This window comes from Ictidomys tridecemlineatus, chromosome 1 (assembly GCF_052094955.1).
Source record: "Ictidomys tridecemlineatus isolate mIctTri1 chromosome 1, mIctTri1.hap1, whole genome shotgun sequence".
Lineage (NCBI taxonomy): Eukaryota > Metazoa > Chordata > Mammalia > Rodentia > Sciuridae > Ictidomys > Ictidomys tridecemlineatus.
In genome coordinates, this window is record NC_135477.1 from 255,922,052 (window position 1) to 255,938,088 (window position 16,037).

Below are 16,037 nucleotides of genomic sequence, written 5' to 3' on the forward strand. Positions count from 1 at the left end.
ACTTATTCCCAAGGTCCCCCAAAGTCTTATCCCTATTAGTCATCTTCCCCAAGCCCAGGATTTTACCATTCAAGTCAGTCTCAGACACGCATGAGGCTCCCTGGGTGCTGGGCCTCTTGGTCTGCTGTCCTCTAAGTTCTCACTCCATATGCAACAGTCGGGAGGGAAAGAATGCCAGCAGGAGATGTTTAAAAAGAGGAAGATGGAAAGAACAGAACGCGCTGCTCCCTGGGAATGCCGGGCCCTAGCCAGGCAGGCCTTGGGAGGTGCTCGGTTGAAGTCTGGATCTGCCCAATTTGCTCCTATCTCCACGGCTGGCTCATCCCTATTTTCTTAAAGGCATCAAGCACCTGCAGCCTGTCAGCCCAATTGCCCGTGCTGTGCTGGGTTTCCCACAAGCTTTCATTTAAACGTTCTCTGTCCCTTTTAATCCAAGCTGGTGGTATTTTTGCTAAAATAACCTTCAGTAGAACTTTATGGCTCTTCATGGGTTTCCCCCCACTGGACAGAAGCCACACTTGCAGATCTTCCTAAGATAGCCCTGCTGTGCCTTCAGGTGCCCCAGCAGCCTGGGAGACAAAGCCCTCCTGCTCCTAGGGTCCCCCTATGACCAAGAGGATCCCTGAGCCACCCCTTGCTTGTGACATCTTAGAAGGGTGCTATGCTTGAACTCCATGTTACTCTGATTCTCTTATATTTCTGAGTTTTCACAGTAATACACTCAGCTTTCCCCCGAGGCCAGCTTTTCCTGATGGTGCTTAGAAGCTGTTTCTTAATTTTGTCATCTTTGGCATCAGGAGAAGCAGGTTCTCAAACACCCTGCAGCCTCTGTTTGCTTTGTTGAATGGAGTGGCCCTCAATTCTCTCTCCTCCTACATTTTACTGTGAGCAGCAAGTCCTGGGGCAGCATCTTTCACACTGTCCTCGTGAGTTTCTGAAATTGGGTGACCTGCTTGGCTACAGTTCCTCTTTCCATGATTATGGTAGATAATCATTTTGGAAGCTTTCTACCTTTAGATAACTAAGCTTTCCCTTCTTTCAGTCTCTAATAACATGCTCCTATCTCCTTGTTATTTTTATTGTAGTAAATTACAGGCAACGTGAACTAGCCACTTACCCACTTTTAAGTGTACAATTGACAACCGTTAACACATGGATAGCCTTCTCCTTGCTCCTAAGCAATGTATCCCCATCCTACCATCCTCTAACCCCTGACAACCTCCAACCCCATCTCTGTCCATTTGCCTGTTATGATATGCGTTTCATGTAAGTGGAACCCCAGTGTTTCCCTTTGATGTCTCCCTTGGCTCACTTAGCATGACGGGTTCAGGTTCATGGACACTGTAGCTGGACCAGAACGTCATTCCTTTCTTAAGGCTTAATAGTATTCAGCTGTATGGCTGTAAGTGCCTTCACTTATCCATTTGGCCATAAGTGATGCCCACGTGAGCTATTTCTACCTTTTGCGTATTGCCAAAAATGTGATGATGAACATTGGTGTACAGGTATCTGTTCAAGTTCCTGTTAAATTCTTCTGTGCATACGTCTAGGACTGAAGTTTCTGGGTCATATGTTAATTCTTTATTTAGCTTTTGGAGGAACTGCCAAAGTGCTTTCCACTAAGATCTCTCCATTGAACATTCTTAACACCAATGTATGAGTGTTCTAATTCTTCCAGATTCTTGCCAACGCTATTTTCTTGCTTTTGACTATAGTCACCCTACTGTGTATAAAGTGAGTATAAAGTGTATAAAGTGAGTCTTACCATGGTTTTGATTGGCATTTCCCTAATGACTAAATGTGCTCATTGTATATATTATTTGAAGAAATATCTAATCGAGTCCTTTTCCTATTTTCTAATTGGCTTGTCTTTTTCATCATGCAGTTTAGTTATTTATCCTAGTTTGTTCTAAAACCCTTGCTGGCAGCATCCTCAAATCCAAATTTCTACTAATAGGCTTTACAAGCTGATTTAAGCTTTCTCTATCATGTTCCTCAAAATTCTTTCTTCTACCTCTTCTCTGGTCCCAAAGGCACCTTCCCATTTGGGGTGATTTTATTTTAGGAACACCATACTCCACACTGCTATGATATGTTCTAGTAGTCATCACATAACAGTGTTACCACAAAAGTGCTGTTTCAAGCACCTCCTGTGTTAGCTTGCAGCTTCTCTGGGTTTCAAGCCTGGACACAGCTCAGCTGTCTTTGGTGGCAGGGTGGCAGTCTGCATTGTGAGTGCACACCAGGGCTCCCATCTGAGCTCAGAGGAGAGGCCTCTGCTTCTTAGACCAGTCAGTTGTGGCAACCATCACCACCTTGTGGGCTGGCCACCTAAGGGCCTCAGTTTTTCACTGGATATAAACTAGAGTGTACCCTCACTTCTTTAATACCAGGGCATTACTCGCCTTACTGGTTGCTTCTTCAAAGACAGAAAGAGAAACTTCCCTAAAGTAAAGGCATTATGATCTTACATGGCATAATCACAGCAGTAACTTTCATCACCTTGGACACATTCTGTTGGCTAGAAGTGAGTGGCAATTTTGTCTCTCCCATCCTCAGTTGGAGGGGATTAAGCAAAGTGTGAGGTCCAGCAGGTGGGTATCAGGTGGGCCACATTAGAGTCTGTCCGATGCATTACCAAACTTCAGGGTCTTAAGAACCAATGGGATTTCATTATATGATTATTTTTGTCGTTATGGGTATGTTTGCTTCAGGTTGTGATAAACCAAAGTGAGGTTTTCTGCACATTGTTACTCTGTTCTGACATGTTGTCTTAAATATCATGGTGGACTTTATATATATATATATATACACAGTTTTTTTCTGGCTGCATAATAGATTCAATTACTCCAGTATGCCCCAATAAAGGGATTATTACTTACCATGAACAATGAGAAAATGGTTCTTGAAAGGGCTCTCCCTGGTTCAGCCTGACAAGTTGTAGTAAGGAACTACCTTGGACTCAACTGAAATGGAATGGTTTGTAGCATAAAGAAATGCGAGAAGCAGCATGGTGCAGTGTTGAGACCCTGCCTGTGTGGAATTGTGAAGGCTTTTCCTTCACAGAGACTAGGCTTATGGAAAAATGGATAATTTATGGAGAAACACGGTGGGTCATCAGTTAGCTTTTAAATGCAAAATAAGAATGAGCAGTCATGAGCAAAATTAAAATCTTAATTTTTAATGCATCATGAAATGCATCTGTGAATTTCATTGCTTTAAGATACTAGAGACCTAACAGAGCCAATAAAAATTTAGGAACATTTATCTGGTCATCTGGTAAAGGCCAGCAGCAGCCTCGGAACCGGAGAAAGGAGGAGCCGACTACTGGCCCGTTGTGTGGACACTTTGTCTGTAAATTAATCAAGATCCTTAAGCAGAGATGCCGGGTCTCTGGTTTCCCATCATTGTTGGTGTTCCTGTGGTTTAATGCGGGGGCTTCTCTTGGGGGTGCAGCTGGTTGGGGTCAGGGTGAGGAGAGCCAGAAGGAAACTGATCTCTCACAGTGGCAGGGGATCGAGGCATGGGGCCTTGTAGGGGCTTTGCCTCTGAGCAGTCTCTTCCAGCCTGGATTCCTGAGGGTAAACGCAGACACCAAGGGGAGAGATAGCCTAGCAATTTCTGTTTCCCTCTGACCTTTCTCATCACAGTCTTGGAATTACAGAGAGTGACAACTCAGGAAATCCTGGGGTGGCCTGTTTCACAGGACTACTGTGGAGGGAGGAAGAGGGAAAAAGAGAAGGCCATTAGCTGACCACCTTAACTTGCAGCCCTGGAGATGATTTATTGACAATGTTGGAAAGTTCTGGTCTACATGCACAGGTTACCCTGCAGTAGATCTGTAACTATAATAACAGGCTGAGAGTTCTCACAGGTGGCCTGCTGCAGGCAAATACAAGAAAGTATGTATGCATTATGATTTATTTTGCTCTGGGGATATGGTAGCTCAGTTGCTGAGCTTTTTATTAAAATTCAAGGGCTCTATGAGCATTTTTAGTAAGACTTTCCTTTGCCCTTCCTGCCCTTTGTGTGTGCGTGCGAGTGTGCATGTGCACTGAAAACTGAAATTGGGGAAAACAAGTCTAATAAGTCATACCTTTAAATGTCAGTTTAGAAATGGTTCTATGTACATACACGTGGACGTTTAGAATTAACCGCGAGTGTGTTCTGAGGTCCTGAGTTTTCCTGGCTTCCCTAAAACCTGCTCCTCCTGGAATACTCGGAGCACCGACACACGTGCTAACATTTACTTCTTGGAATACTGTGCTTCAGGCAGACCCCCCAAGGCAGAGTCTCACAGCCGACTGGAGCCTCCGTCTTCCCCCTGAGGCCCTGTTCTCCTGATTAGGGGGCTCCTCCCCTGTGCCCAGGCACTTGAGTGTCCTCTCCTGAGGCTCAGCACTGGAACACTGCTTCCTTGAGAAGGAAACATAGCATTTCCACATCTGAAACCCTGGAAGGATGAGGAGTGGGAACTGTCCAGGTTATTGGCCACTCTTAAATGTGAATGTTCAGAGCAACTACGCTGGTGGTCTGTTCCCTGACCCCCTGAGGGCCCCTTGCCAGTGACCTCTGCCTGGAAGTAACAGGGCCTCCAGCCTTCAGCAGGGAGGCTCTGTGGACTCCATTATTGCTGCACTGTATCCACTCTACCAAGCCCTGTCTTCCTCCTTCCTCCCCCTTCTTCCCACCACCATGGCACCTGAATATCTCCGACTGTCCTTCATTTGCATTGCTGCCATCCAGATTCCACGATTCAGTATCTGCACTTCCTGCTGGTGGCCTCCCCTCTCTTTTGAAGGTTCAGGCCCCACACGGAAACTTGGGGAGCTCCTCAGACCTCAGGGACTGCAGGCCACCTGTGGGATCAGTGCCCACCCCACAAGATGACCCTTCACTCGAGCTCCACAGTGCTCTTTTGTCTGCAGAGCTCCACGGGACTTCCTTGTTTTCTTGCCAACCAAGTTCGCATTCTTTCCCTCTGTCTGGCAAAGCCAGCTCATTCCGCTGCCTGTCACCTCCCCCGTTGTCTTTCACCATCACCTTTCTTACCTTGCTCTCTCATGTCTACCTCTCATGACTCCCTGAACACCAGCGGGTGTCCATGTGCCTCGTGCTATTGGCCGTTTCCACGGGGCCTCGCTTCCTGCTTTGTGCTCCAGCCATTCCTGAAGCCTCCCATTCTCCATGAAGGTTCTGGTTTGACAGAAGAACAGTTGACCCTCCCCAGCATCCTCTGTAAAGAAACTACACTCCCCAAACTCCTTTCCTTGGTGGCTGGCCACCACTTGCCTACATCTTCTGCTCCAGAAATGCATTTCCTTTGGTGTGTGGCACATTCAGAGTGACGGCAGGTTATGGTACAAGTACCCCCGTGTGTTTAGTTGGTGTTTTCCTCTTCTGCCTCTTGTGAGCCCCTATTCACCTGAGGCTGCGAACTATTGAGTTTAAATAGTCCTTTAAATAACCAGAAGTGACTGGCTGAACTAGGCTGTATTCAGAGTGACTTCTTGTTTGGGGTCAGTTTATTTTTTTGTTCATTTTCCCCAATTCATTTCATGTCCATAGGATTATTCAGCAATGTGACCAATCCTGGAGCTAAAGGGGTTTGGGGGTTATTTGTCTAAAAATTGATAAAATGGATGTGTGCGTAGAAGTCTAGAATTGAATCACTGCAAATACAACAAATATGGGTAGAATTGTATACTAACTCATTTAAAATAATCTGTCGTCTTTTAAATTAAAGTCATTTAACAACATTCTGAGAGCCTAAAAATAAATTTAAAAGTGCTAGAACCTAAGCAGTAAATGTCATGGGCCTTTGTGCCAAACTCACGCTTTCACTTACCCTAATGAGATGATGCGACTTCCTTGATTCAGGAATGAGAAATGAATCCAAATCAAGCTCTGCTGGGTTTGTGTTCTTAACCTACTTTATCTTCCGATGTTTGTGTTTAGAAGATAATTGCCCTGCCTAGCTAGTTTCTCTTTGCTCTTATTTTGGGGTGTCTATTTGAAGAGTTTTGTTTTGTCTTGTTTCTCCTCTAATTGGCCGCACAGGAAGATCCATCCTGCATTGTGAGTTGAGCATTTTCTTCATTGTCTGCTGTGCATTCCATTGTCTGTGCACACAGCATGGCCAGCACCACATCTGCCTCCTGTCCTGTGCAACCACTGCAAATACAACAAGCCCCTCCACGCAGAGCATGCCCATGTGCGCAGCCTCTGGTGCAGGGATGGAGAGTGGGAAGCTCAGTTGTCTCGTGTGGCACTTAACAATTTCCTTTTCCTCTTGGATTCCTTCCCTATTACAGATACTGCAATGAGCATTTGCTGTGCCCACCGCACATGTTCTGGACAGGCTGGGGTCCTTGGGAACGGTGCACAGCCCAGTGTGGTGGTGGCATTCAAGCTCGCCGCAGGACCTGTGAGAATGGGCCCGATTGTGCAGGCTGCAACGTGGTGAGTACTCTCCTCATGCCCAGCCTGCAACCCAGAGTTGGGCATCCAGCCTCGGCACCAGCTCAGCACTCTGCACACACTGGATGCTTTGCACTTATTTGACAGACTGTAAGCACTAGATGATCTGTACATGTCAAGTGTCTGCCCACATGAGGTGTCCTGCAAACTCTTTATGCTCTGCAGGCACAAAATGCTTTACGTACACTACGTGTCTAGATACTGCACGTCTGCAGGCACTTGGTGCTCTTCCACAGTAGAGCTCCTGCCAAAATTGACTCTCGGCAGATGCCATATGTTCCCCGAGCATTTGATGTTCCATAAACACAACATGTCCAGGCACCAGATGCTCTGTATACATTAAATGGTGTGAGTTGTGAAATTTTCTCTGGCTAATGGAACTGACCCAAGGAAATGCAGGAAAGTAGAGTACTTGGATTAAGCATGCACACATGAGATGAACTGCCCCGGGAGTGTTGCCTTTGGGAGTCCTGAACTAGCACATGCGCTTCAGCATTTGACTCCAGTCCTTCCATTTGGTCTAGCACATTGGATGATGCCCGCGAGTGAGGCTCACGCCCAGCATAAGATGCAGGACAAACCTCACACTTCCTGGGGATAGAGACACAGTGGAGCCAATGTCAGAGCATGTTGGTGCCAATTCTGAGGGAATAGAAGGCAACTTATGGTTTTATTTTTCTTCTGCCTTAGGGGGTCATATTTCTTTTAACACTTTAAACAGTCCAATAAAATTCTGCTTTTGCAAGCTCCTTTCAAAAGGCCCATTGTTGCTGGCCCTGCTTCTTTGCTCAGGATGACTGAGCATGGATCCTGCAGGGTGCTCACCTGGCTCACCCTCCCTGGGGCTGCCCCAGTGTGCAGGAGAGATGTGGCCAGTGCTTGGGGGAGAGGCTCTGCAGGGGGGGGCCTGACTCTGCCTGCTGCCCTCTGACCTTTCCTGTTGGCCTTCCATCCATGCCCCAGTCTGTGAGGCTGAGAAGGTCTTTGTGCTGCCGTGAAGCCTGCTGCGAGCTGCAAACCCACACACTGCAGAGGCCCAGGGGACTTCAGAGAGGGGGAGAGGCTACGGGGTGCTGCATGGGTCTTGCAGCAGACTCAAGGAGGCTTTTTGGATTGGACTTTGCCATTCCATTTTCTTCCCTTCATGTCGTCAAAGTTATTGTAGCGATTCTAATCAGACCTATCACTGCTCACAGAGACAGGTCTTCCCAGATGCCTCTGAACTAACCATAGACTAGGAAAAATCTCACTGTACACTGCGTATGAGAAAATGTAAATTCTTAGACCAACATGTAGATAAATATTTCAAATACCAAAATTCAAAACTATTTATTATAATGTCAACGGTGTCATCTCTGTGCTGAGCCGTCTCCTCGGCTCCTGTTCCCTCTGTGTCTGAGTGCAGGGTCTTCAGTTCCACATCAAGATTTTTCTCAACAGGCTGGGATTTTGGCTCAGCAGTAGAGTGCGTGCCTAGCATGTGCGAGGCCCTGGGTTTGATCTTCAGCACCACATAAAAAAAAATAAATATATAAAATAAGGGTATTATGTTCAACTACAACTAAAAATTAGATATTAACCAATAAATAAATAAATAAATAGATAAATAAAGGATTTTTCTCACCTGCGGAAAACCAAGGCAGGGATAGCGTGAGATGATCTTGCACCTTAGATTCTAAGCACTTTTCTGCCTAAAGAATGAGAAAAGAGTGTATATCTTTCACTTTCTTGCTGTGAATTAACTTCAGTAGTTATATTCAAAACTGATTCATGAAATAAAAATATATTAAGGAAGAGTATAGCATATCTCTTATGAACTTACTAGGATGTGTGTGTGTGTGTGTGTGTGTGTGTGTGTGTGTGTGTGTGTGTGATACATCTGTTCATAAATATAAAAATTGGAGGTCGTCCAAAATGTCAATGTATTTGTTGCTTTATTTGCTTCAGTATCATGGTTTATAAAACAAATGTAACTTGGTTTCCAAATCCAGAAAAATATAACTCAGAATTCCCTCCAAGGATAGCAGATGTGTTTGAGCAGAATAAAGACAGTGCCAAATACAGCAAAAATAATTTGAAGAGAGAAACAGACGTGGCGTTGCCAGCACAATATTAATACACATATTTTACTGAAATACCAGACAAAGCATAAAGCAGTTGAACAAAAATCTATAATTTAAGTTATGAACAGGAAACATAGGATAGCTGTTTATTTCCTTGATACAAAAGAACCAGAAAGTTCAAGAAGAAAAATGTTACAATCAGTATACACTGTCAGAAGGAACTCTCTGAAGGTTAATCAGAGCAGATAAGTGCAATCAAATGTGTTTCTGTCAAATAATGGTATTGTGGATAAATTTAGGAGCAAGTGAAATCCGGCAAGTGGAAGTTTAAATATGTTGTGATATATGAAAATCACCACGATGTGACCCATTCCTCACTGTTGTGTAGCTCATGAGCCCACACGGGTTCCTGTTTTTCCAAGTGAGAAAATGGAGACCCGTGGACCAGTGTTAGGTGTCTGAAGCCAATTGCCAGAGGAGCAACACCCCAGGCCAGGCTCTTCACTTCATAGTGAATCCAATCAATCCTAAAGAGATCAAGGTGCTGTGGGCCCTCCAAAAATATAGCAGCAAGAACAGTGAGACCATAGGCCAGAGTTCAGACGGGCACCCACAACATGAGACCCCTAAAAGTCTAGAACAGGAACACTGTGCATTTGTCTCTGGTTTCATATATTTCTAAAAAGGCTGGGTTGACTTTGCCACAGGCCACTAATATATGAACTAGTTCAATTTTAAAGGACTTCAGTAATCAAACAAAAATTATTTTAGGTCCATGCAATATACATTTTTAAGAGGTATGATCTGCATACGGCTTCTTCTGCCTGGTCATCCCGCTCCTGTTCAGAATGACAGTTCAGAACCAAAGTTCAGGATTTTCCTACAAGTCACTTGTGCTTTTTTTTTTTTTCAGTATTTTCAAAAGTAGCAGTTAAATTCTTCTAAATTTGACAATATTTTGAAGGACACTGTAGGCAAGTTTTGTTATTTAAAAAAAATTTTATCTTGACTTTTGACAATCGTAATTTTTTTGATAAGAATGATAATCTAATTTTATAAATATGTCTTTACACACTTTATAACATATTTTCTGAGCTTCCTGGTGTTATACTCTCTCAGACTTTGGTAGTTTTGTTGTTGCTGGGACAGTGTTAGTCAATTCCTTGTGTATGACTGTATTGGGGGAGCAGCTTATTGTGTGCTACATGGACAATTGTTACCCTTAGTTTTTTTTAAAAAAACCATATCTCTTCTTTCTAGTTTGCTGAAATAATCCTCAGTTCCTCTATTTAAATTTTAGTGCTGAAATGTCTTAGTGTTATCTACTTTTACTCCAATGGGTGAACTGGCACTGCCTTTTGCCATAAAATAGAAAGGTGCCCTGGGAGACTGACATTTATTTTTTACAAGTGAGTAGCAGTTTTAAACTTGGCTGCTTGTGTGTGTGTGTGTCATGGTTGGTGCAGGAATGTGGGTCTTACCTCTCCTTTAAAACCCTGTGTGGAAGCCTCCACACCTGTCTATGGCACTGTTAGGAGGTGGTGGGATCTGTAAGAGGTGGGGCTAAGTGCAGGGAAGTTGAATCGCTGGGGAGTGACCTTTGGGGCTATTGGATGCTGGCCCCTCCCTTCGTCTCCTCTCTACCATGTGTCCCTGCTCTGACCTGCAGCTCACCATATGCCTAAAAGCAAAAGGACCATCCAATCATGGACTAGAACCTCCAAAACTGTGAGCCACAGCAAACCTTTCCTCTTCCTTAGGTGGTTATCTCAGGTGTCTTTCACCGTAATGGAAAGCCAACCAGCAAAGTTAGGTTCCTGTGTTTTCTCATTTTCAACAATGGCTTCCTGGAAATCCATAGTGCTGCCTAGGAGGATGGGTGGGTTTCCACAAGGAGGAAAGTCTTCCCCTCATACACGCATTGTGACCCCAACATTTGCTCTACTGCAGACTTGGCCATTGCCAGTTTAAATTAACTTTGATGCATTGGTTAATGTGCTGTTATCACGCTGTGGGCCTGGATCCTTTTCCAAATCTTTACTTGATACCCTTAACTATATGACTAAGACCCTTAACAATATGACTAAAACCTCACTCACCAATATGGACCCTGTTGTCTGGGCTGTTCTCAAGGGACACAGATGGATGTGTTTGGAAGCTTTTCTTACTTTAATGAGCCAATGGCCTTTCTAATTTACATACAACAAATTTTATCCATTGTTTATGAAAATACCATGTTGTAATACAAAAAAGGCAATTTTCTTAAATAAAATTTGATAAATACGATCAAATAGTTTAATTCCATTGAAAATGTTCAGAATTTGTGTCAAAAATTAGTATTCTTTGTTGCCGTTATCACCATCAGCCATTGAAATAGCTTAGTGATAGGCTTTGTTGAAAGCACTTCTTGGGGATGTATTATTGATTCCAACGACCCAGTGGTATGGCATTATGAGTAACTGCCATCTAGATGAGGAAACTTGGCCTGAACAGGCAGATGACTCAGCTCGTGCTGCACACAGTCAAACTCCAGGCCAGGCATTCCTGGTGAAGGTCTATGTTTCCTCCACTCCATGGCCTCATCAAACATTTGAAGATTAATCAAAAAGGAAAAAGATTACAAGTTTCCTAATGTTAACCTAAACACCAAAATAATTACAAATTTGGTTTTACCCAGCTGAAGGTGATACATAGCAAATTTGATCAAATGAATGATTTTAATTAAAATCTGAAAAAAGTTAGTCATTTATTAAGGATGACAGCCATGGGTGGTGGGCTCAGGATGGACATATAACTGAGGGTCTAGAGAAGTGAAAGATCCTTGGGGAAGTCCCTGATACCCAGATGCACCTGAGAAAGGGTGCCCACACTGACTTTTCTCTTTCCAAAGCCACTGTGTCTAATCAGGCAGGTAGGGGACTGCATGGTTCCTGGGGGAGGGCACTGATCATTTTTCAGAGATGATGTTGATAAACAGTGCCCCCTGAGTGTCACCCCAGCCCTGGTGTGAGTGCATGAAAACCTAGTGAGTTCTTAAAAACCCCAGAAATATATGAGGCTTCTCCCTTCTTTTCAGACCCCAGGTTTCTTTTTGGGGGTAGTTGCTGAGATGGGTGAGTTTTCCATCTTGGCTGGAGCTCTGTTTAAAATAAGAGTTGAGACAAGGGCTTAGAGCAGGTGGATTATTTGGGAGATGAATCTATCATAGTGGATGGGACTAGGGAGAATGGTGGGGTAAGGAGGAAAGAGAGAAAGCCCCTGTTCCTTATCCATGCCACTTCTGTGGGCAGCAGGGCTGATTCCCTGCTGAGACCAGAACGCTGCTGATGCCTTTTAAAAGTGTCTGACCTTTATGACTCCTCTTGAGTGAGGGATGCTCCCAGGCTGCACCCTCGAATACCAGCTCTCTCCAGGGGCTTTAGAACATGAAAAGCCACCTGTGCTCCGAGAGGACACTGCTGGTGGAGAGCTGCCTGCCACTTACTGCAGCTGGGACCACCAGGTGGAGGGAGTCTCAATGCACTCTTGTATCTGGTTTCACGAGAATGAATCCTGACCATAGTAGGAAAGATCAATAGTTGAAATCAAGTGTTGCTGGGCCCTCTTGCCTTGCAGGGTTCCACCTGCCCATAAAATCTTTCCAGCCATCATTTACAGGTAAATGGCTGGATGGCATTTTAGAAGATAGTGCTAAGTGAAGTTAGCCAGTCCCCCCAAAACAAATACCAAATGTTTTCTCTGATATAAGGAGGCTGACTCATAGTGGGGTAGGGAGGGAGAGCATGGGAGGAAGAGATGGGGAAGAGGGGTGGGAGGGAAAGAGAGGGGGCAGGGATTAGCAATGAAAGTGAAATATGATGGACATCATTATCCAAAGTACATGTATGAAGACACGAATTGGTGTCAATATACTTTATATACAACCTGAGATATGAAAAATTGTGCTCTATATGTGTAATAAGAATTGTAGTGCATTCCGCTGTCATCTGTTTTTTAAAAAAAAAATCAATAAAGAAAAAAAATCTTTCCAGCCATCAAATAGCTATGGATACTTAATATTGAGTCAGGTTACACTTTGCTTTCTGGGAGGCAATTTTGTTCAGCAGAGTAATTCTCCACTGTGTGAATCAGTTCTTGCCTTGGACACATGAAGGAAAAGCTCTGAGAACGTTTTCCAGGAAGTGAAACTGGAGTTGGTGCCCAGTATCGGGCAACCTGAGGGGTCACCAGGTCAGGGAAGAGGGAGACAGCTGCAGAACTGGGAAGCAGAGAGCCACTATTGCTAGAGACAGGCTGATGTGTGAGATCAACAGCTTTCCATGACTTTAGCTCCTGTGAGTCAAAATGATTTTAACTGCTTTTTCTTTCCCTTCCTCTTTATGGAATTTGCCTCCAAATATCGTTTAAGAACTGACATGATAATCATGTTCTCCCTTCACAATCACTATATCTGATGGAGATGATCTAAGGATTTTCACATGATCTGATACCAGGAAAGCTAAACAGATGAACTTGACCTTCAGAAAGAAGGTCACAGGAGGAACTGTCTCACTGCCCTGTGATTGCAAAATGCATTCGCTTGTATTTGCAAATATTCTTCTCCTGGGGAAATGATTGATTTCCTTAGCTGAAACTTGATATTACATCTTCATAAGCATGCAAATGCAAATTTTGCTTTCTTTTGTTATGAAATAGCTCAGTGAAGAGCTTGCAAATATGAAAGATTGTCCCAGTAAAACTGCCACATTTTATTAAAAGAGGCTTGAGCATTTTGAAAAAGTTAATTTCGGTACGCAAAATTGAATGGTAAGGCGGATGGCCACGAAAGTATAAGTTTTCTAAAATTTAGCAAAGTTTGGCAATCAAGGTTAAGAATGATGCATGATGCAGATTCAGAGAAAAGAAAAATGATGGATTATAGGAATTAATCCGTCAAAAGTCTGCCTTTAGGACATATAAATAATCTTTCACAATCTCTGGAAATTGCAATTGGTATACAGATCTGGAATATTTCACAGAAATGTTTTATTTATAGCATTGCAAAGGTCTGTTGCACAGATTTCTTTATCTTTACAGAAGAACTGTTTCTTATTATTATAATAATTCAAATACAGTGATTACAAATTAATTGAAAGGAGAAGTTTCATGAAGAGCAGTTTCAGCTACAAAAGAGACTTAAGTCACACACACACTTTTCCTATATAGTTTTCCAATCGATTGGACCAATCCTTAATGCCTCACATTAAAACACATAAAATTTACTTACAGAAGCACAACAGAATTTCCACTAAGTGGCTTTGAGTTTACAAGTCTTTTGTAGGTCTAGTCCCCAGAACAAGTGAATTGTCTTAAAGGCATAACAAATAGAGTGCTTAGCCAAAGTTATCTCAAGTGTCTCTTTTTTAAAAAGCATGATTTTTCAGGATTAAAAATGAGCAATTAAGCATGACTTTCTAAATTTAAGGTCTTAATAGAAGTGCCTTTAAAAACAGTCAGAGGTTATTATTATTCTCCAAGTGCATCTTCAGTTTTTGATTGTAACTCTACTGACAGTTTGAGGCTAAGCATGGAGAGAATCCACTGAGAACACTTATTGGGTCTATTAGTCAATTCCTGTCCCCTCCAAATTGGCTCTCATTTTTGGTCAATATCTGGAGCTCACCTTATTTACTAGTTCTACCAGGTACTTGTCACTGTAATCAAGCAATTGCTCTTGGAGTAGCAGTTCTTCACATTTCCAAAAGACATCAGCTATCCAGCCAACTTAAGCTGCGAGTGCAGGGCTCTGGTGTTCCTCTTAGCGCAGCAGAGGGCATCCTGCTGAGGCGTGCAGTTTGCAGCATTAAGGGTGAGCTTTTGCATTCACTTGCACTGAGTTGCACCTTTGGGTAGTTCACTTTCCCTTCCAGGTTTTAGACACTCTATTTCAGTCCAGGCTGTTGCTGCATACAGCGACCCTGGTTTCAGGGGGTGTGTTCATGCCTTACAGCAGCCTGGAGCGTAACTGCAAGGGAGCAACCTTCTTCCCACCATACTGTGTAGAGACATCCAAGGGAGCCCTTCCACATTCCCATCCTCATACCCAGTCTGAGCCCTGAGGCCCCACGTTGGTATTCAGTCTTCTCAATGGACATATGGAAAGGTGCAGGCAAGCAGGCAAGCAAAGCTGTGACTCACTGCAGCTTCAGTGTTGCCTCCGCAGACTCATTCTGAAAACCCTTTCTAAAAGAATGCAAACTGTCAATCAAACAAAAACCTGCAGGGACAGCCCTCTGATGAGAAGACTTAATCATCAGTCAGGTGACTGTGCTGTTTGTCCTGTGATCTTTACTTATTTTACTCTGGTTGAAAGACATGCAGCCCTAAGGGTGTCAATGGAGTTGCCTGAACTCTCACTTGCATACCCAGAATCCAAGCATTTTGCTTTTGTTTCCAATTTCATTATCATTAATTTAATAAATATTAAGCCTTTTACACCTTGATGGGCCCTGGGGAGACCAGGGTGAATAAGAGATGTACAATGTCTGCCTAACACTGAGGCAGGAGCCCTCCGTGTGAGGCTCAGACCTGCAGGTCTGGATCCCACTTAGCTTGTGACAGTGCTTTGGTGTGTCAGTACTGTGTTCACACCACGCTTCAGCACGGATTGCCAATGACCAAGGGTGGGTGTGCTGTGAAATAGTCCATGTGTGTGCAAAGGCAACTGGAGGGCTTGAAAATAAGTTTTAATCACATTACACTTGTTTGGGGGGTTTGGCTCATGGCAGGCCATTCTTTTGTTGAAGTAACATGAATGTTTAATTGTATCAACAATATGTTTTAATTTGTGTTTTGCTTAAGATTTGCATTTTCCCCTTTTTAAATTATTTCATCTGAGTGCCTCCAGTGGTATTATTGAACATGTATAATTTCAGTTGTTAAAAGAATTCACATACATAATAATTTTCAAAGCAACTTATAATTAACTAAAGAAGGAAGCAACAGATGTTGGAGCATGAAAAAAAATGTTTTAAAACACTGAATATTTTTCACAGATGCTGTGGCTCCTTTCTTCCCAAGTGCATTCCTTTAATAATCCTAAAACTTTCTAAGAACCAGAACCCATCTCTGGAGATTTTCATATGAATATGAGAGAAAATACAAGCAACTACTGCTACATTTAGATTTTTCATTAATATTTTTAAATTTGAATCAAGCTTACATTTAGAAATCTTCAGAATTTGGCAGCTCAAATAAGCACGTTAAACTGCTTCTCCCTGTAGTCCAATGACATGTCACCATAACTAATGTGACATTCTTTGAAGAGTTGCCTCTTTATTTCACTCCGCAGCAAGTTTTCCCCCCAGACATATGTGACTTGAAGAATCTCATGAGGTTCTGCTTTGAAAGAAATGGTTGCGTGGTTGTAATAAAGAGCCTTGGAAATCGAATTGGCTTATATGGTGTCACGTTCTTGTCTTATTTTATCAGTTACACCGCGTGGGAAAGGAGCAA

The 16,037-nt window shown here is 43.2% G+C and overlaps 1 protein-coding gene across 7 annotated transcripts in view; it reads left to right on the plus strand.

Annotated features, from left to right (window-relative positions):
- The window catches only part of Sema5a (semaphorin 5A), a 450,819-nt gene that overhangs the window by 386,632 nt on the left and 48,150 nt on the right, over positions 1 to 16,037 (plus strand). For 5 of the 7 annotated variants that reach the window (XM_021733399.2, XM_040272850.2, XM_021733403.2 and 2 more), the window contains 2 exons: positions 6,061 to 6,078; positions 6,315 to 6,462. In XM_021733399.2, the coding sequence (XP_021589074.1) occupies positions 6,061 to 6,078; positions 6,315 to 6,462 (166 nt within the window). The remainder of the gene's footprint in view (positions 1 to 6,060; positions 6,079 to 6,314; positions 6,463 to 16,037) is intronic. The other 2 variants (XM_021733404.2, XM_040272849.2) reach the window with 1 other exon arrangement.